Genomic DNA, 22,197 nt, shown 5'->3' with positions numbered 1-22,197 from the left:
ATCGGACATTTTGTTGAATATGGTATCGCCCTGTAGGTCGCGCAAGATCGGGCATATACAAATCCTACCATACTTGCGAGAGGAAATAGACAGTCTCATTTCTATTTTTCTTTTCACAAATAGAGACTTAAAAAAAGAGAGAGAGAGCAATACTCCTTATGCCCCTCTTTCAAAAAATCTGCTGCTAACTACTTTTTTGTGGAAAAAAGAGAGAGAGCAATACCTTAACGATGTTTCCGGCTACTTATTGTCCGACTGTTTCTGAGATATTATACTTAATGAAATCAAAAGACAAATTTAAGAGAGTCTAAACTCTTAAGCAAACACGTACGTGCTCCACCGATCACACATACGATGAATCTGACTCATACACGCCAGAAACAGATCCTGGTGATTTCATTGATCGAGAGGGAAAACATAGAGAATTATTATCAACATGTTCCATAGTTCCATAAGGAGCATATGAATCACACCAGTAATAAACTCCAACATAGAAAGCTTACTGTTAATGCTAGACGCGTAGTTTTGAATTTGAGCCTGGCAAACAAAGACTTGGAGTTGAATTTCGTCTCTGAGGTCGTGCGACTCCAACCACATAAACTGTCTCAGAACCGAGGAACCGAACTCCAGGGCTGTCCCAGTGCGAAGTCCACTTTGTCCAGATGGCATTCCAATATCCAGATAGCTTTGCCTGACAAACAGATAAAATTCTACAATCATGGAGAAAAAATACTTCAGTAATTAGATACAATTACTATGCTGACACATACTGCCTGCCACTGGCTGAAGGCATGTAATTCACAATGAAAGCAAATGAAAGTCAAGAAAAATGTGAAAACTTGCATTGCTCATTCACATTTAGAATAAAATCAGCGAGCATACAAATGTGTCAGCAATAAAATGTTTACATTGTAGCAAAAACACTGGAGCAATTTAATCAACATATGCATATGAAAAACCACCAATGATGGTAGGCACGTATCTAATTTAAAATAATTAAACTTTCGGCAACAACATTTTTGAAATCCCAGCTATGGAGCTAATGCAGCATTTTCTCCAATTGTGACCAAAATTCAATAAGCACTTGAATTTACAGCAGTTGAACCCCGATACAATTACGATACACAAGCCTTCCCAGTAATTTGGCTTACACCTTGGGAAGGCCTCCATTTCTCATCTCCTATCACTGTACTGTACAACTCGCATTCAGCCTGCAATTCAAATAAAAAAATTTTCTTGCGGAGGTGGCCAATATGGAGGAATTAGAGGATCTGTCTGCACAGGGCATTGATAACATGCAACAACCTATCACAGATTCAAGCCTTTCATCAGGCATGCAATTTGAACACCTTAATATGCCACTTGCAGTGGTGATCAGTTGCCACAATTCTTCTTCCTTTCAGCAAGGCAGGATTGTCTGGCCTTTTCTCTAATAGAATAAATGGTCACCAAAAGCATAGCAAGCAGCATGCAGAGGTGGCAAGCGGCCTCTTAGGGCAGTTACAAAGTATCATCCCATTAGTTCCCATGACTAATCAGAATCAGTATCTATTGACAGATACAGACGAGGCCTAACAGCCCGTGGTTGCCAGGGATGCGAAATTGAATTATCAGACCTTTGGGTAATTGAATTTGCTTTGTTGGGTCTGTCATCATTCATGCTCAAAAGCAATGAAGCTGCATCCACAAATTAAACATAAACAAATATTGAGATGCATCACAAAAGCACAAGACTGATAAAACCAACCATGAACAAGTTTTTTTCAGTCAAAACTCATTGAAGCCATGAGCAAGACGGAGGCAGAAGGCTAGGGATTAATAAATCATAAAGCAATATAGACCACGAAATCAGAAAGCATTAGCACATGCGCAAATAATACATATGCTGTATCGGATGGTATGCTGAACCGGCCCGTACAGTATATCCTCATACAGTAGCAATGTATACGAGATGCAAGTGTTACATTAACACTTTAGGATTTCAATAGCGTTGGAACACTGAATACGTACACACATGAAAAAGGCAGCTCCTACATGAAATAGACATTGCTGCAGTGGTCGCATCTCCTAAGAAAGGGGTTTTAGGTTCAGGTCTTGGGTGGTGCACCTCCAAAAATTTGGACATATGCAATTTTAACCAGGTGGTCTCCCTCCCTTTCCTTCCAAAGGCCAAAAAAAAAGGAAAGCAAAAAGAAAAAGGCAATTTCCACTAATGCCAGGTAGAAGCATCTGCACTAGGCGTGGCCTTTCATAGTGCAAGTTATGATATTCTTAACATCTGTGTTAAGTGTCTAAAAAGTGTCCAGAAAATTGTAGCACATTTTACTATTTTTTTTTTTAATGTAGTATGGCATCAGATACAAGGGTTTCAACAAGTATTGTTGACTAATCAACCTATTATATTATGTATTTTGATAAGATAATGTATTAACAATTTTAAGATATTGCACTGAAAGGAGATTCTTCATGTTGAGCTACTTGGAGGTAATGGTCAGACAATTTAGCACTGAAGCACCTCTAGCTAACAACATGCAGGTTCAGCAATTTAAACATGCGGGAACTGTTCAAAGTTGAACTAGCAAAGTCATAGACAGTGTCCTTAATGTATATGTTAAGAAACATAAATAGCAAATGAAATACTACATAAAGAAAAGGTACAAACCAGCATCTTCTAACGGCTCTGTCCTACTTCCCTTTGGTGCTAAATGTTGGCCTGGACTCAGCCCATTTGCAGTATACTCGCCAAGACCTCCACCAGCAGCAAGTGTAAGGGATATCCAAGCATCAGAATGAACCCCATTTAGCATTTCAGTATCACGTAAATCAGGTTGCATAGTAACATCAGCTGGTTGGCTAGGAAAAAAATTTTGCAGAGAAGTATTGTTGCTACTGAATGATGGCAGATTATCGACCAAGCTTCCATTCATATCAGTAGTAGAACGAAAGTTTGAAAGATCTTGGACACAAGAACCATCCCCCAGACCACCATCAGATGCCAAACCATAGCCATTGCTTGTTGCACAGCCAAGAGAATTATGTGAACCAACTAAGCCATCTGGAACTTCAGCATCAGTTCCGAATAGCTGGAAGCCTGGTCCGGTCTGCAGGCATGTCTGCATTGGCCAGAGTGGCATCCCAAAATCATCGCCATTATTGTTAAACTGACCAAGGCATGAAGTTCCACTTGTTCCCAGGCCAGGGTATTCAGGATATCTTTCTGAAACTCCAGGATGGATGGCAGTAAAATGCATATCACTACCACCAGATGGACCAGTTTCATAGGCATTTTCAGGAAAGATCAATTTACGGTTATCTTCATCAGAGTCAGTAAGGACAATGATATCTGGATCCTTTGATGGTGCAAGAGGGATTCTATCCTCAACATTGTATGTTGGATCAAAATTGAGTGAACGAGAATCAAGCTCATGATTATTATTCAGAAATAAATCAAAATTCCCCTCACCTTCTTGATTGACACTTGGATCTTCTCCATCCCTGTAACTTCCAGTGGGACTACTGCTCATAGGTATGATGTTCTGGCAGTGATTGTCAAGCGTACCTAGAACATGATTTCCAAAAGATGGAGGTTTCATGTCTTCAAGGTTGTTAACTTCCCATATTCCAATGCAATTTCTTTCGATTCCTAATCTCAAACCTGTGTGCCCTTCCAAAGTGCCATCCTGCTTAACCCGCCTCAAGTTCTCCAAGTCAGGTTTTACTTCTGTATCTGTTTTGGCACAAAGAGTACCATCAGGCATGTGCCACCGACCAAGGTCCCCAAATTCACCTTCAATCTTTGCGCGCCAACAACCATCAGGCTTCACATCAATCTCATCCACATCTTCTCCACAATTTTGCAACTGTATCACCAGAAGAAAACAGTGAAAACAGAACTTCAACATGTACATCAACAAACTCGATAAAGAACAATTGAAGGGAAATCTACCAGTGAAGTGATGCAACTGAAATATGGGTCAACAATGATGTTTTCAAGAGAGTAGTTCTTGAGGCATATTGGACATTGCCACTGCATGAAAGCAAAAGAATTTCTGAGAAACAGAAACAATAAAAGGAAAAGGCAGATTACTGAGAAAAAATTGTGACCTTCCGAGAGCGTTGACTGAGTTCGACAAAAGTGTCCAGATCGAAACAGCCCATGTGAACACAAGGCTTGAACCTGCCTGCAATCTTTATTCGAGACCCGCTCATCTGATGTCCGTTAAGACAACAAAAAAAAGAAAATTGCTTAGGCTTCCTAAAGGTGAACTTGGTCAACAAAAAGCAGAAATTCAACTCCTAATGTTTATTGGTTAAGACAACAAAAAAAAGAAAATTGCTTAGGCTTCCTAAAGGTGAACTTGGTCAACAAAAAGCAGAAATTCAACTCCTAATGTTTATTGGTTAAGACAACAAAAAAAAGAAAATTGCTTAGGCTTCCTAAAGGTGAACTTGGTCAACAAAGCAGAAATTCAACTCCTGATGTTTATTGGTGGATGAATTTACTCCATCTCTCTACCATTAAATGTAGGGCACATCTAAGTTTTCCTATACAACTTATACCTCTATCAAACAAAATACACAGTACCAGGACTATAATGATCTAGAAGCATGAGCATAAAGATGCAAGTTATTGAAAGTTCTTCTCATGCATTACTGTTTCCATCTCTCATGACTAGGCAAAAAAGATCCATTCTTTGGTCAAATGTTGGCTAAATCGATATTCGTTCCAAAAGGTTAACCTTTGCTGAACCCTTCCTTTTACTAGTCTTCACGGCTGGAATCATAAATGCATTGTCTCCTTTTTTTTTCCTTTCTTTGCTACCCCTGCTACCTCTCATACCTGTTAGAGTTGGAAATCATGATGGACCATTTGTATGGAGATAAAAGACAGGAAATAATTATCTTGGGAGCCGCATATTGCTGCATGCTTTGCAATTAATGTTCAGACGTGAAATAGACAGATCATGGAAGACAAGAACTTAGGATTGAACCACTGGCAGGCAGTTTAACCTGCACAGCGGTTGAAAACCCCATCGGCAGCATTGTGTATATAATTATTTCCCTTTTTCAGTACATCATTCCTCAGAACTCAGCATTTTCAGGACCAGTAAAATGGATCCCATGGCAGCATGAAGCAAATCGAAAACAAAAACAACAGCGGTACATATGCTGCTCCAAGATAGGTAAAGAGATATATCTACATTACATAAAAAATTATATGGCCACTTACAGGACAACGAAGATTGACTGTGACAGAGTCAGCAACCACTTCTAAATCACTGTCACTATCTGCATCCTCCGTAGTATTTCCACCACCAATGCAACGGCGAACACGTGCAAGAGCATCCTCTAAATGCTCACCATCTGCTTCCTTCAGGACCAAGTTGAGGACCTGAAACCAGTTCCTTTAATAATGAGAAGCAGCCGATTTGCAAACAGATATTTGCTCAACAGGAATGATAAACATCTGCAATCTCTGAATAAGAAATACTTGTGGTATTGCTCAAAAAGAAAAAGCAAGATCAGGAAGATCATGAAAGACTACCTCCCCCCAGCCCCCCTCTTACACAAAAAAAGTATTTTATTTGTTATATTATTTTGATAATTTATAAATACAAGTGTGGCATGGACGAGCGTTAGGATTACGTGCATGCACTATACTACTACTACAGGTGCTATGTACTAATATTAGTGTTCTTTAAAGCAAGTCGATAATGAGTGTAGTTTCTACATAGGCACACATTAACTAGAGAATCCTAAAAACATGATTAACTCTTCACAGTTATAATGCTATTTTTATCCTTCATTATCCCTAGGGGATTTACAGTGCCACTTCCCTTCTGTTATCCACTACTCCTAACACGCAAAAGTAGGTTTTTGACAAATTCCTAATATACTGGTCATGCAGCTGCTGTTGGTAAAATAACAACAATAACTAACTATTGCAGGTAAGGGAGTGGAATATCTTCAAGAGATTGACAACATATAAGAAAATTATAAGCCTCACCAAATGGTGGAAATAATAGAAACTAGGGATTTATCGATACCCCCAATGAACAAGGGTGCAGATGATTTGCAAATGGAGCAAAAGGAAGGAGGAAGGACGAAGATAAGCTCTTCACTGCCCTACTGCCAGTCCACATCTCATTCTTCCATCACCTTGGTGATGCTCCAGTTGCGGCCTATTGGACAAGCTCTCCTCCTTTTTATCTTCCTTCATCATTTTCCTCTTCCACTTCCTCATTTCTCTTATGTCCTAACTTTATTGCACCAAAGTCACACTTCTTAATATAGCTAGGCGACCTGCTGCTGTTAAGGACGCATGTCCAAAAAAAAAAAAAAAAACATGTTTAACATGTCTGACCCATGTCAGCATGCATTTTCTTTGGGAGATATTCCTCGGTCCTGGACCTCCTGGTAACATTGACAGGGCCTCCTTCTTCTTACCTGTGAGAGTGCTGCTCACTGAATCTCCTGGTTTCCAGCTGACTCGCATACAGAATTTCAAATTACAGAACAAGCCAAGAATTTAATTACAGGTAGGTGCTTTTGAAAAGAAAAAAGACAAAAAAAGGAAAAACATAGGTTTATCTGCTGCTGGCAGGTAATATACGTCAAAACTTCAGGAAGATCCATTACTGCAGTATTACCTGGTAACTTCTGAAAGCTTGCAAAGGCCAAGCTCCAATAGTTTTAAACTCTCCCTTCTCGTTAAAATAATTAAAGCACACAACTATAAATGGCTATCAGCATAAAACGGCATTTACTACTTATAAAAGGTAACCATTGCACTAATTCTTTTGTAATTTATCCATTGTTTATAAACAGCTTTTGTAAGGTCAGAAATCAAGAATTCTTCTTCCATTGAGGCTTCCGAATAAGCTTCCTAATAAGGTTATTAACTTATTTGGAATGTTGAGCTCTTCCTGACCGAAACTATGTAGAAACTCCAGAAATTATAGAAAATATGTTTTCATCTCTTTCAATGAAGATACCTTTAAATTCTAAAGAAATTTCGCTCATGAAGTTTCACACTGACGGACCCAAATTACTTTGGAGATGAATCCTACCTAACTACATGGGATTTCTCACAACTTCAGAATGCAATCTTTAAAAAAATGATACAATGATCTTGGTATATTGGGGAAAAAACATGATGCTTGCCTACAAATAAATATAATACCAATGCAAATCAAACATGAATATATCATAATTCTAGTACTAATGCAAAAGGAACATGAATGTGCAACTGTAAAGACCTTGTTTGGATGTTTCTAATTCCAAACTTGTAACTTCATCATTCCTACATTCAAAAGTCATAGAAAAGCACAAAGGACAACACAAAGGACACTTTGATTTTTCAATATCGGCACTGAAAATTACTGAGCCACCTAGCAGATGTAAATTGGAGATAACAAAATAAACATCTGCTTTTCCTCAGAAAAACAATATAAAACACTGTTTGATCTATATATATGAACAGACCACATGATTAAAGATATCGAACTGACTTCAAATAGCTGATATTGTAACAGTAAATATGCAAATTCAAACACAATTATTAATAAATAATGCCCAATAAAATCATCCAACCCTCAACTAAGGAATTATATCAAAGCATCCAATGCTAAAGCATGTGAATAGAAAATGCAAGTGCAATGCATGCGACTAACTTAAATGGACGGAATATCTGATAATTGCTTAGGACAGACTGAAGTGCTAGACATTGTTGCGCCATGCCATGTGCTTGCCAACATGTGGCACAACATGTACCATGCTAGCATGTTACCAACACCAGTCCCAGCACTGGCTTTTGAAAACTTGATTTAGAATTCCATCTAGAGCTGATACATGTGGAAATAGAATTTAGCCATAAGACTTTTTATATATGTAAATCTATACTAATTTTTTGTGGATGTACTTTCATGTTTTCCTCCTCAGATCATTATATAAAGAAAGATAAGTCCAATTATGAAAAATGGAGGTTGAACTATCAGCAGTGATTGAACGAAGGTTGAGTTGCAACAGACGAGTCCACATTGTAATATAATAAGAATTAAAACCAAATGTTCCTGCAAGGTATATCATACCGATACCGGTTCGGACCGGTACCGAATCGGCCAACAGCACGCGCGCGCGGTGCGCTGCCACAATGCCACAGGACTCGGTGTCGGTTCGCACTGCCCAAACCGAACGAAACTGCTTCGGTTCCGTCCGGTTCGCTCTTGTACCAGTTGGTTCAGGCGGTATGGGCTCCGTACCACTCAATTCCGGCCCCATTTTCACTGTGGAACCGGACTGGTTTCCCGGTCTCTGACCAGACCGGTCCGGGAAATCGGCCAGTACGGGCCGGTTCAGCATTCCATAGTTCTCCGCTTGATCCACAACATAATACCAACACCTCATGAAATGTGTTGCGAGATAGGTGGCATGGAAGTTTCTAAGTAATAGTTCCATTCATTTCAAGTTTTTTTTAATATGAAAAGTAAAAATTAATTCAAACTACCTGTTGAATTGTTTGCCTCTTTCCTATTCTGATTCCAAAACAGAATATGCGAGAATCACACCTTGATAAACAAATTTTGTTAATTCCTTCCCTGCTCCTTATGGTGATCTGAGTAGAAAAATAAGATAATATGGAACAACCATTCAGAACAGAGTGCAGCGAATTGTAATGCAGCTGCTAGAATTAGAGGATGATTAGTGTGAAAAAGAGGAAATGCTTTCCAAACTAAGCCAAACTGATTGAAGATAAGTAACAAATAGGAAACAACCTATAAAGTGCCACGACTCAAGGTTTGAAATCTCAGTACCGAACCCAGTATTGAGTGCTGGACAATACATATCTCAGTACCAACACTTGGTACAAGGGAAGAACCTAGTCTCAGCACCTTACTAGTACAGTACAATATAATGCCCCATACCAGGTGGTACACCAAGGTGCAGCGAACCATGGTATGACTGCAAGCACCTAATGGTACTAATTGATGAAGAAAGTCTTACTGCATTGAGATAGCAAGGTACTCACCACCGGACCATCATCCCGACCATTGATTCCCAACGTCTGTGAGCCTGGTCTACCAACTACACGCACTTGAACACCTATTTACAGATTCAAAGAAGATAAATAAAGAGAAAATAATAAATATCTTCAGCACATCAATATCTTCAAGCATTACTGAAGCAGATACAGCAAATCATGATAAACACAAATATGAATATAAATTAGGAAAAAATAGAGAAGATTTTGGTAAATAATAACTTATTTTATCAAAAAAAAAAAATTGTGCAATGAAATGACATCCCAAATGACATATGTGACATCAACAGGTGAAAGTATAGATGTCTTCCCTACCATTGACTTGCAAATCTGCATACTGCGGCCATTGCATCCTAAATGGAACTTTATCATTAAGAAGTACACACCAAACCTGCAAAACAACAGACAATTACAATACCATTATGATCTTTTTTGTGCGACACCTGCAAGTCTCCAACTTTCCCGTAATAAAGGATCTTTATCAGGTTGCCAATATAAATCAATAAATATACATTTTATTCTTTAGTTATGCTGTGGTTACCATTAGGTTCTGTATATAAAACAGGAAAAAAATGCCATTGTTGTCACAGACGCAAAATCGATTTAAATAATCCCACTGGGAACTGGATTGCATCATAAATCATTATGTGAGCAGATAGGACCATGGATGTCCAAAGATAGTACGAACTTTTCTAATTTGTTTTTAAGCATCAGAAATAAAGGTAAAGCAATATGAAAAGTAAGAAACAAGGTTAAATTGATTTAGATAAATAACGAGTAAGAAACCATCATACATGGACTTCATTCTCACAACCACAGGACCATGCATGTCCAAGAAAGTAACACCATGTTGAATTAATCACTAAGATACATAACACACTACAATTCCATAAGTCATTTTAGTCTAGTCCAATACAGATATTTATGTATACACACACAAATCTGCCAGCAAAACAGAGAAAAGAAAACTAATATGCTATCATCATCATCATCAAAACATCAGTATTGGATTCAATAAACAAAGACACCTCCTTCCCTTCCTTTTGGCTCTTGAAGGACAATGTTTTTTTCCTCATCTGCTAGTTAAATTTTATACAACATCCTGATACTAAATTTTCTTGCTTCCAAAGAAACATAATTCAATTTTGAAGATAACCAACAAAATTTGTTTCGCCCTTATAAGTACAAAAACTTAATTCTCCTTTCAAATAGAAGAATAGAGAAGAAATGAATTGGATTTCCAAAAATCATTGCAAAAATATGAAAACTTGCCTCTAGGTTTAAGCTCTGAAAACAATGAAATCTCTCTTACTTCTTGAAAGTTAAAAACCCAATGGAGACAGCTAATTTTATGTTTTGTAAGCTTGTCAGCGATGAATAGGTCATTCTAAAAGTCCAAGGAATCAAATGGATCATCAAACATGGCTGCTGTAATAGCTTTAATGTCAAATAACATGATCTAGGTTTGGATCTTATGATCCAAAATGATCCCAGTCTAGAAATCTGATCTGCGGGCCATTTTAGTCCAAAATGTATGACCTGGATCATGGATCATACCATCTTTACTCCAATGATCTTAGGCAGATCAATATCTAAGCCTTTTCAGGATTGTCACATCATTTTAGGCAATTAAGAACAAGAAGCATTAGTTATGCTCACTCATGATGTACAAGATCAAAGTTACGCCATATAGATAAAAAGCATGGTTCTCACTCACACACTTAGAAAAAAAAAATCAAACATATATGACTAAGATGGGCAAGGATTTAAATAGATAAACTACTTGAATACTAGGTGACAATCATCATAGAAAAGACTTGTCAACTCGAAAATGAAAATATTACAAAACCTTATCCATGCAATTATCAGTATAATGAGAAGTTTTGAATTTGCAATTTTATTGCCAAATGTTCATGGTCCAACATATGAGATAATGAGAAGTTATGACAAAAGAAAATAAACAGTACTTTCCTTGGCTATTAGTTTATAATTAAAAGAAAAGAAATTGACAGACCATATGGATACTAAATAAGCAATCCATATTTTCTAACTACTAGAGCTCAATCATTATTTAAGAAAACTTTAACACAGAATTCTACAAATGAACTGGTGCCATCAAATGTTGTCATACTTTAATGCAATGCCATCAAGAACCAACTAAAATATAGCAGTAATCCAGAGGGGAAAAATGTTACAGAAACCAACCTGAAGATCATATTCACTTCTCTGCAACATTTCTCTATCTCTTCTTGACAACTGAAATGTTCTTTCCACATTTTGTACAGTGTTTGTTCTGTAATCCATGCAAACAAATCAAAACAAACAAATAAATTGATGACCTTCACCTTGATAGCATGTACAAGATAGACACAATATATACTATCAGTTGGAAAAGATCCAAAAATCTAAGCATAAATACAATTATTTTTTCCAGAATCTCACAGTCAAATTGAGCAAAACTGTATAACAAATAACAATCCACACACATTGCCTTTCTCCACATACACTTGCACACAAGTTTAAAAACAAAGACATATTTATCTATTTTTAATTTTCAACCACAGTTTAATCATGAGGCCGTAGAATTCAAGTTGGGTACAATAACAAATCCACGGTTTTATGTCCCGATGAGATGGGGGGCATCCCGGCCGTCCCATCCCATTCCTATGAGAAAATGAGACTAGGACGGGATCAAGACTCCGAAACCTATCCACGCGAGGACAGAAGAAGAACAAGGGAAAAAAAAAAGGAAGAAAAGATGAGAAAAGAAAAAAGTGAAAGGAAACAGGAAGTTAAATGAAAGAAAGAAAGGAAGGGAGGAAAAGAAAGAAAGGAAGGGAATAAGGAAGAAAGGAAAGAGAAAGAAGAAGGAAAGGAGAAGAAAAAGAAACAAAAAAGGAAGGAAGGAAAGAAAGAAGAAAAGAAAGAAAACAGGAAGGAAAGAAAGAAGAAAAATAAAAAAATAAAGAAAGAAAGAAAAGAAGAGGGGGACAGAGATGGAAGATATCTACCGGGATGCATGACCCGAAAAGCTGCTAGGACGGGGTGGGACAGCAGGGCGTCCCGTTCCATAGAGAAATCGAGACACTCTTGTCCCACAGGATTTAAAACCTTGAACAAATCTATCCACGTATAACATATAGTAGTAATCCACTTGAGTACACAAACATTGATGTTCCACTTTTATGAGTACCATCTTGACTGAATCAAAAGGTTTAAATAGAATATTATAAGCAAGTTTGTAATATTCTCCAAACTATCTAATAGTTCTTATGACCTTTTTGTTCGCCAGACATTATTCCAAATTATTTTCCCGACCAATATGTATACACCATAATTGACTATTTGAGAATTTGTTACAACTTATTCATGAAACTCAAGCAAATTTATCATACAAAACACTTCTAATGATGCTATTTCTTGTTCTTGCCTTCTCATTGCCTTTTCCTCCATGTGCATTAGCATGCAAGTCAAAGCAAAAAAAAATGTTTATCCATTTCAATTGGAAGTTTTAAATGCAGTCTAATTGTGAATTCTCACCCAAGAAGATACAAAACTAGAGAATAGACATTGCTCAAAAACACATGATATTTTGGCAAATGTTGCCCGTACACCACTAACAAACTAGAACTCATACAGCAAGTCACATTGCATACAGCACTCACGCTTCTGCTGTGATGCCTGAAGATGTCAACTTTACAGGAAGTAAGGGATGCCTTATTGTCACCCAGAATCTGCAGGTTGAAAAAGATGCCACTGATCAACAAATTATCCACTTCTGTACTGAAAAAAGGCATAAAAACAAATGAAGCTTATTTAAAATACATCATAGTGAATTGTGTTCTTCTACAGAGACCTATTAGAGAACTTTGTCCATATTCTTACTTGTCGTATCTGATCACAACCCTGTTAATTTCTTCCATGTCTTCTATTAATCAACACAAACATTCAGCATTTAAAATTTAAAAAGATTCTACATCCTTTTCTATCTTCAGTGCTCAAATTCATCAATTTCTCAGTTGAATAAATAACTCGGTCATCAATTTCCTCTGAAAATTTAGTCCATGCCATAGGCTGAAAACTTAAATTATGATTAATTTAAGATCCATAGATCAAAACACTGGGATGGCCAGCACTAGAACTAGACAAACATGATACATAATTTCTCTCTAATAAAACAAATATGCTTAAAAAAGAAAAGGCATTTCATTAAGTTGCTAAGAATATTCCCAACCTTGCATTAAATATCAAAGATTCTCACGCACACTTTCTTATTCAGACTTACTCATCTCTTTCGCTCCATAATTACCATCTCAAGAACATAACAATAAAAGACACCTTACCTAGACTAGGCAGAAATGTCAAGCTCCAACATGTTCGTGATCAACCAAACCTCACATTGACTTGGTAAAAGGAAGAAAAGGTTGATAATACGAAAGTTATATACCTTACAACCAAACCTTAAGTGATAGACGTGCTATATACAATTAGAAGTTTAGAACATCAGTTTTCCTAAGAGATAACTGACATAATCTGCAGATATCTAGATTTATATAGGTAATTATGTTCTCAGTGACTTTATATAGAGACTAAATTTGTTACATCCATAGACAGATAGGCGATAAGTATACATGTTAAAACAATAATGAGATTTTATGAGCATGATCAGATCAATGCTGAGGGGGAAAAACCAGATGCTCATAATATAAGAAATCCCAATAGAGGAAAGTAAGACATACGGGTCAGCCCTATTGATTCGACATAGTTCACAATAGAAGTGAGGTGGAAGTTCAGGTGAAACACCCTCCATAGGTTTCTCAGGTATAATAACACAACCAATGTGCTGCCAAACTTGACATCGGGGATCTTCACACTGCAATTATCAAAACTATCATTGATGTGAAGGCAAAAGTGAAGCTAAAATATATAAATAAAGACTGTTAAAAGTCAATATTAAGGTACATCTAAAAAATCTGCATCTGAGATAAACCAAAAGGAATATATAAAAGGAAAAAAGAATATTTAATGGTGATAAGTGATAACCCAGGGACATAAAGCAGCAAAGAGTAAATGAAGAATCAAACTTAAGGAAATAAATGTAAAAGAACTATGAAACAAACAGAAGCTATTCACTGTAGTGGATATGGAGGTTTCCCAGCTTAGCATGCATGCCATTCCTAATGTAAAGGCTATCCACTTCTCATATGTGATATGTCAATAAACACAAAAAAGAAGGATACTCGATAAAGATGAAAAAACAGACCATCACAGTAAACGACAACCATGATGACAAAACCGATACTACAAGTTTCCTTGAGTATTTTACTGAACCATGTAACATTAAGAGATCTGCTAGAAGCTTGCAAACAGCAAGAATACAGTATAATAATTTCAGCTATAACAAATTTACTGTAAGGTTAGAACTAATACAATGAGACTCTGGAACATCTGCTGAATCCATCTATTGAAGGTCCATGACTCAAGACAATCTCATAGTGAGGTGCTTCTAGATGTCTTCACTAGTTACTAGTTATTATTCCAACATCAGAACTAACTATTATACCAGTAACTTGCAGCAATACTATATGAAACATTGTGTACAGAGATTTAGATATACTAATAATTAGGGATGGGTATCAAAGAATGTAACCAACCCAAAATGTGTTTCTGACTGAAAACAAGAAAAGGAACAAAAAGAGATGGCAACATGCCCAAAGCAAAACAGGCACATGCAGGTTCATTTCATAAAATGCTGTAGAATTAAACCATTGTAGCAGCACACTTTTGGTGCCTGTATGCCATATATGCTGCAATGTCCATTTGCTACTCTATGTATACACTCAAAATGATTCTTAAACATAGAATTTCAATTCTGTTCAATGACCAAGAACACCTGCAACCAATTCCACTCGGTATACAATCATGAAAGTCCAAAAATTTCTGAAAGCCCCAACAAAAGGTAAGCCAAATTGTTCCATGGAGCTCAATATCAGGTATATTTACAACTCAATGTCTTAAAGTATAAGAAATTGAAGGAGTTCAGTTTGTTGAGAACATATGATTCTTGATGAGATGGTAGGCTTGAGATATCTGAAAGTTGCAATCCGATCAGGAACAGTCTACATAAGAGATTTAATATCACATGGAAAAGTGAATAAGATTAAGCTTGTATTCCTTAAAGAGATATTAAACAGTTAGCGAGCCAATGACAAACAGCAGCAAGTATGTCCTTCAAAAGGATGAAAACAATTACCATGCACAAGAAAACAAGTAATGGGAACAAAAGGAAATGAAATCTTAGATAACAACAAGAGAGTTGAAGGAAAAGATGGGTTATCAGGAAAATGATCCATCTATACAGTCCAAGTATCATTTTCTATTATTAAAGAGGTCGCCACTTATAAGAGAGAAAAGATAAACAATCCTTATAAGATGTCACATTATAGTTGCTATAACATTAATAATGGGCCATTAACTCGGCAAAATGTTATAAAACAGAAGTCCATAAACAAAAACTTACAGAACTGGTAAGTAACATGTGCTAGAAAGCACAAATAAGAAAAGTGACAGGATAAAACATCTCCCATTAAACAATTGATTTAGAAAATCCATGGGAGTATGGAGAAGTACTTGATAATTTGAACCAAAGGTCTATAAGTCTCAAGCAAGCTGTTAGATAAACAGATTATTGGAACTGACCAACAACAAGTGAGAATCCTCCTTTCAATACTAGAACTTGTCACCTGCAACTTCCAATCTCTTTTTATACATAGTAGATAAGTTCTTCTGAAATCAAAAATTACCTCATCCTGAACCACGCTGCCAGTTCTAAATGGTGGCACAGTCTAAATCTTAACCTTTCCAGTGCATGCAACATTAAGCAAAAGTCCAGCTTATTTTAGAAAAGTAGAACCCTTTACAGACCGCATTTTGCATGGTTATTAGCAAATAAATCATGTTTCAGGATTGTTTTAATGCCCTTACACAATCTGATACCAAATCAGCATTTATTCTAGATGATTAATTTTACAATATACTCATTAGGATCTTCACTATAAGTAAACCATTATTAGTGCTCCTTATTCTTCTTGCTTCCACAAGCCTCTGTTTTCTGATCCAATGACTAATAACAAATATACAGAAGAATCAGAAGCAAATATAAGCCAAGGGCTTCAACATGACCCATGAAAGAGTAACGCAAAGATAAGTATCTTAGACTTCTTGTATGTAATAGCAAAGGCTGGTCCCAAAAATTAAACCATGGACTAATGGGACGGTCTTTATGAGATCTGCAACAACATACATTAGTCAACAAGATGCAAAACAATATTACAGATGCATCTGGTCAGATAAGTAGAACCATGTTCTACTTGGTGACATGCAAACACACCTAAATAACTCGATATGGATCAGCATTCCTCTTAAATATATAAAGTATAATACCAAAACATGTTTACCCTCAAAAAGATTTACAATAACCAATGAGACCTTATGTCCCAAGTATAAGAGTTCAGCTCTATAGCATCTACCATGCCATTCCTCACCATCAAGAGCTAAATCTAAAACTAGGGCAACTTTTTTCAAAAACATAACTCACAAATTTACATCTAAGATCCCAATAATAACAATAACAACAGCAGCAGCAGCAGCAACAACAACAACAACAATAACAATAATAATAAATAGTGATGATTATGATGATGATAAATATTTTCTTCTTCATTTCCAATTCATCAAATTTGCATGCTGCAGTTATTAGGGTGACATCGACAACTAAACAGAAGATAATCAATGTGCAATGCAAATGTAAGCAAATATGGGTCCGGATATGATAATGTGAAAATAACTTTCATGAACCACCAAGCTGTGTACAGATAATAAAAATGATGCTGCTCAAGACTGTACCTGGATATACTGAAACATAAATAAGCAACAGTACCTTAATCATGGACTCAGTAATCAAAGAACTGCCACAGAGGCAGCGAACCCTCATATCCAACTGATAAGAAACATCCATTTCCTCTTTAGGCTTCACATGATTGAAATCTGAGCCACTGTGGCTTTTAGATGCTAAATCTGTAGCACCATGAACTTGCATTTTTCTGGAACAAAACATATTGTAAGCTGGTATTTGCAACAACATAAAGACAATGTTTTTTTTATAATGTAAATGACAAGTTAATCATACTATGTATTTAATAATGCGAGCTGATAAACAGTGTAGACAGTCAAAGATAAGTCACCTGCATGTATCATCAATTATTTTTGCCACCGTTTCTTTTCCAATAGAATTTTTCTTTCCCCAACCCTGAGATCTGGGAACTGTGAAAGAAGACAAAAGCACACCTGATGAGAATCTAACGTGAGGAGGAGGAGAAGGAGAATGGTGCGGGGGAATGCCTCAAGTTCGTAACAACAGCATCAAGAGCAGTGTTGCATGGACACAAACAGGACAGCTGGATTTGGATATGTGTCCAAGTATCTCACTTGGAAGAGGGAGAAAAAGGAGATACAGGGATACATAGAAAAATAATTTTAACCAAAAAATTATATTTAAACATTATATAAAAATATTAAAAGATATTATTTGTTGAAGTCTTCTGATAACCACGTTTCTCATTCAACCTTTCAAGCTTAAGGATCTCAAGAAATGACATTTTGCAAAGTTATTTGAAAACATAGGTGTCAACCAATCTCTAGAAAGCTTTAACTAGAGAGAGTCAAATTTGTTGTGGAACAATTCAAATCTCTACCAATTTTTAAAAGCTGCGACTAGAAAATTTGATAAGTATCCAAGTGTTCAATGCGTATTGAATTCGTATACATACTGGACACAGATTCTCACGATTTTCAGGTAATTTAGGTAACACAAGCCAAGAGTTCAGAATATGTACTGCAAACCAATATTATTATAGTTTATAACTATGACCAAACTGATAAAAAAGGCATCCCAATGCACAAAGTTTCCGCCATTTCGGAGTATAGGCAAAGGATTACCCTCTATAACAACAAGCAACCTTACTATTGCACCAAGGCTTGTCCTCTATAACTATGGCCAAATTGATAGAACATCAAAATCTCATTTTCCGCACTTTCTTTTCTGAAATTTAGGATTGCTTTTTCTCTCTCATCTTGCCATGGTAGCAAAAAGAGATAGCACTATGAACTTCAGGATGTAAAGCAACCCAGCACATAGTTAGGTGCATGGTCTCAAATCCCGATGGAACATCCCATGGGACACCAAGATGGGTTATTGTCCTAAGTGTCGGGACAGGACCGTCCCACCGTTGTCCCAGCATCCCGATCGGCACATCTTGGGACCATCCCTTGTCCGAAGTGTCGGGACGAAGCAGATCACGTTCCATGGGCAAACTGAGACAGCTTCATCCCACGAGATTTAAAACCTTGGTTAGGTGTACATTTACCCTACACTATTGATCACAATCAGTGCCTATTGGTGGTAGGTAGACTGTGATTAGCAAGTGAAGGACTTGTATAATACAAAAGGAAGAGAAGGAAAGAGAGGTTGTTAAAAACAAGTGTATGAGACACAGATTGATGTAGAGCCTCTTGTTTGAGAATCCTAGCATTTTTTGCATTTAAAATTTAAAGGAGTTTTTTTCTCTCTTGGCTTGCCTCAGTGGTGTACAAAAAGAGGCCTACATGAATCAGTCACTGCTCTGTGATTTTTTCCTCTAACTACGATCACCTAGGAAAGCATGAAAGATGATGTGTTAAAATGCAAACAATAGGACAGATGTGCATGCACGTAGATGTCTACATCTGTGCCTCAAATCAATATGTATGTTCGAATGAAGATAGTTCAGAACACAATTTTTTATGGGATGCTCCATGATTCTATAAAAGATAACATCTAACAGAGAAAACATATATAGCTTTAATTGACACAGCAAAGATACAAGAACAAAAAGGATACCAAGAAAAACATAACAAATCAATTACCTACAGATAACAAGGATTAAAAACAACAGACCACAATGAGGCCAACATTAATACCATATGATCAATGAACATAAACACATCTGAACAAAACTACCCTCACACTAGAAAATATTAAATAGCAGCAGCAGCAACCAGAAGAAGGATTGAATAGAATCGAATATGATGTTCGACAAACAACAAAGAACTTCTAATTGTGCAAAAAGAAAAAAAAAGAATTATAGACCAAAATCACCCAAAAAAGAAATATATCAATAATTGAAATATGCAGACAAACGCCATTTCACTGAGAAAAAAATTACACAGAATTAGATCGGATATTATAAAAAAAGAAAATTCACTAAATAATCAGTACCTTGTTCATCTGACAATAATGCCAAAATCCTATCAACAAGATCCTGCATTGCATTCAACCACATAAAACCAAATTAAAAATTATGCAAATATGATGCAAAGGCATCTATAGTAGAGTAAATAAGGGAACAGAACAGGTTTAATTGTACATATAAGCAGTGATAATAAATTAAAATTATAACTTGGTATATCTAGCTATTCAGGAATACAACAATTCAACATGAAAAAGCATTGCGCCTCAAGCCAACATCGATAATTTTCTTATTATGTGTTCTGATATGACAATTATTAAAAGATAAGAAGTATCAAAATACCACGTAAACAATTACTGTGCCAAACAATTACCAAAGTACATCATAAACCAAAGTTTTTGACAAAACAGGCAAAACTGTTCCTCTCCATATAATGATACTTATCACAGATTCCTTGGATATCCAAAGAGAATCCCACACTCCAAGCACTCCCCACTGTAGCATTTTTACTATTGTCATTCTGGATACCAGCTCTCCGCATAAAAAGAAACAATTGAATATAAATACAAAAAGCGAGAAAATTGCTAACCTGTTTTTTCCCTTGCTTTCCTAGACCCAGTTGAGTCAGGACATCTTTAAGCTCCTTAATTCTGAAGTACGTTAATTTATCCTGATGAAAAATTAAGCACACATGATTATTAGAAACAAAATAGAACATCTCTTTGCAAGATATTAGTTTGTACATAAGATGCGCAATATCAGAAATACCACGTCTCAGAAAATAGATGCTCATGTTCATACTTGGTCCAAATTGCAGAATTAAACCATGCATCCCAGATATGTGTCATGCAACATATCATATGAACCAAATAAAAGGAAAGCACCTGAATTTTACCAAGAAAAACATAGATGGATAAAGAAAGAAATCTTGGTTTCAAATGCAGCATATAATACGTGTTAGCACTGCATTAAATAGAAATCTTGGTTTCAAATGCAGCATATAATACGTGTTAGCACTGCATTAAATAGGAATTTGTACCATCCTCCACACGGTTTTGCTGGTTTGGCCTTTAGCAAAAGAACCTTTCTCTTTCTCTCTCTCCCTACCCCCATTTATTTTTTTTTTGTGGATCACCTGTTATCAGAGAAACCGCTTCCAAGTTGGAAAAGCAGATAGTAACTTAGATCATTAAATTTCCAGTGGCTAACCAACCGTCGCTGCGAGGGGTGGTTTTTTTTTTTGTGGGGGGGGGGGGGAAGGGAAGTGGCGGGGCCCAAAACGGAGAGAAAGAGAGAGTGATTTGTCACTTTTTGAATAAAAATCGGTGCACTCATTACTGATCAAGCAATTGGCTCAGAACGTGCCATGTTATTCCTATTGGCAAGGCTCTATCGCTACAACTTCAGTACTGATAAAGTTGGCGCATTCTAAGCATCCTTTTCAAGAAAAAGAAGAATAATAAAGATGACAACGTTTTGAATCAGACCACTAGCCTATGCATAAACAAAAATCCTCGAACTAGTCAAGAAAATTAAGCAGATGAACAGAGGCCATGGCTTACATAGAAAGACCATCAGAAGAGGCATTCAAAAACAAACAAATTCAGCTCAAGTCACAGTACTTTCAGTTCAACATGCCCGAGAAGACCATTGCGAGAAAAAAATTCTGCTCTCGGTAAATTTTAAGTTGAATTTAAACATAAAAATTCTCAATGTGAATCCTATTTTGTATACGAGTAACCAAGAAAAACCTTAAAGTTGACCGTCTGAAAAAAAAAAAAACAAAAAAAAACCCTTCAAAACCATCTAGCATGCTAAGCAATTAGCATTAGTGAATTCAAATACAAAATTCCCACACAAAAATTAAATTGAATTGGAACAACTCACCTTTGACAGTACCATAATTTACAACAACAACAATCGAAGGCAGAAGAAAAGAGTTAAAGATATATGGAAGAAGATATTACCCTGCAACTCGGCACCAAATCCATTGATCCAAAACCCCACAACCCAGCCACCAGAAGACAAAAATTTTAGCCCACCGTCGCCTCACTTGACCAACCTCCGGTACCAAAAGCGTGCCAATTCAGTCCGATCAAAATTCAGTCAAAACAGAGATCTCCAATTCCATCCGATCCACCTTCAGCGAACTCGAGAGCGCAAAGACCGAAACGTCAATTCCCAGCCCGGGTCGGATCGAACATCAGAGAATTCCCTCCAAGAAACCGTAGGCGGTCTCGATTGATCACTGGGACTAGATGGATGGAAAATTGATACAAACCCTGGAAGGAATTCGGGGACAGCAGAAGAGGAGGGGGAGGCTTCTCTTTTCGCGGCGGCGGCGGCGGCGGCGGCACGCGCGTGACACAGAGAGAAAGAAGAAGCTCCAATTGATCGATGGAAATGGTGGCGTCAACGACGTCGTAGCCGGGTGATCCACAACCCTATTCGGCAGAGAAGTGTTGCGGACTAATGCTCCACATTCAAATGTGGTTTGTTACACCCGCACGAGTCCGCGCCATGAACCCCTTTCTCTCTTCCTCCCCGTTCGTCAATTTTGTCTGCTTTGGCTTTTTTTAAATAAAGCCCCGCTTGCGTTCATTTCTTTCCTTTTATTTTTATTTTATATTATTATATTGTATCGTATCAGGGTAAACGGACGGTTAGGGTTGAGGGACACAGAGTTCTAGGTTGATCCGACACTCGTGGCCGTCTGATACAGTTGTACGGGTGATCTCGCTGGACTCCAATTCCAGCGAGGGATTGTCGGTCAGTATGATTTCCTTTTTGATTCTGAAACATCGCAAAGGAAGCATCCGGCCAAATTCCGATGGAATTTAGTCATTATCCTTCCAACGACTTTGGTTCACA

General features: G+C 37.0%; 1 protein-coding gene across 3 annotated transcripts; it reads right to left on the bottom strand.

Annotated features, from left to right (window-relative positions):
- Positions 1–368: 368 nt before the first annotated feature.
- LOC103705467 (E3 SUMO-protein ligase SIZ1-like) lies at positions 369–21,879 on the bottom strand. Of its 3 annotated transcripts, none has more exons than XM_039124271.1 (16): positions 21,294–21,879; positions 19,916–19,996; positions 19,356–19,398; positions 17,284–17,362; positions 16,980–17,142; positions 13,780–13,913; positions 12,706–12,774; positions 11,246–11,333; positions 9,356–9,431; positions 9,029–9,102; positions 8,507–8,614; positions 5,231–5,392; positions 4,105–4,209; positions 3,947–4,027; positions 2,663–3,860; positions 369–691 (listed from the first exon to the last, which is right to left on the bottom strand). In XM_039124271.1, the coding sequence occupies exons 1-16, from the start codon at positions 21,315–21,317 to the stop codon at positions 606–608; spliced, it is 2,571 nt and encodes an 856-aa protein (XP_038980199.1). In that variant the 5' UTR covers positions 21,318–21,879; the 3' UTR covers positions 369–605. The 3 variants fall into 3 exon arrangements, with proteins under 3 accessions (XP_038980199.1, XP_008787400.2, XP_038980200.1); XM_008789178.4 differs by lacking the exon at positions 369–691 and adding an exon at positions 831–1,677; XM_039124272.1 differs by lacking the exons at positions 369–691; positions 8,507–8,614 and adding an exon at positions 831–1,677.
- Between the last annotated feature and the right edge of the window lie 318 nt (positions 21,880–22,197).

The sequence above is a fragment of the Phoenix dactylifera genome, chromosome 3 (assembly GCF_009389715.1).
Source record: "Phoenix dactylifera cultivar Barhee BC4 chromosome 3, palm_55x_up_171113_PBpolish2nd_filt_p, whole genome shotgun sequence".
Taxonomy (NCBI): domain Eukaryota; kingdom Viridiplantae; phylum Streptophyta; class Magnoliopsida; order Arecales; family Arecaceae; genus Phoenix; species Phoenix dactylifera.
Note: the sequence above shows the minus strand (reverse complement) of the source record. Positions and strands in the feature narration are given on the sequence as shown.

What these genes read in the sequence shown, in the direction of transcription:
- LOC103705467 (XM_008789178.4), bottom strand. Translation starts at nt 21,317, where the DNA reads ATGGATTTGGTGCCGAGTTGCAGG. An exon ending in ATAATTGATGATACATGCAG is followed by an intron (nt 17,143 to 17,283) that starts GTGACTTATCTT and finishes GTTTTGTTCCAG; the next exon opens with AAAAATGCAAGTTCATGGTG. An exon ending in GAAGTGAATATGATCTTCAG is followed by an intron (nt 9,432 to 11,245) that starts GTTGGTTTCTGT and finishes GTTGTTTTGCAG; the next exon opens with GTTTGGTGTGTACTTCTTAA.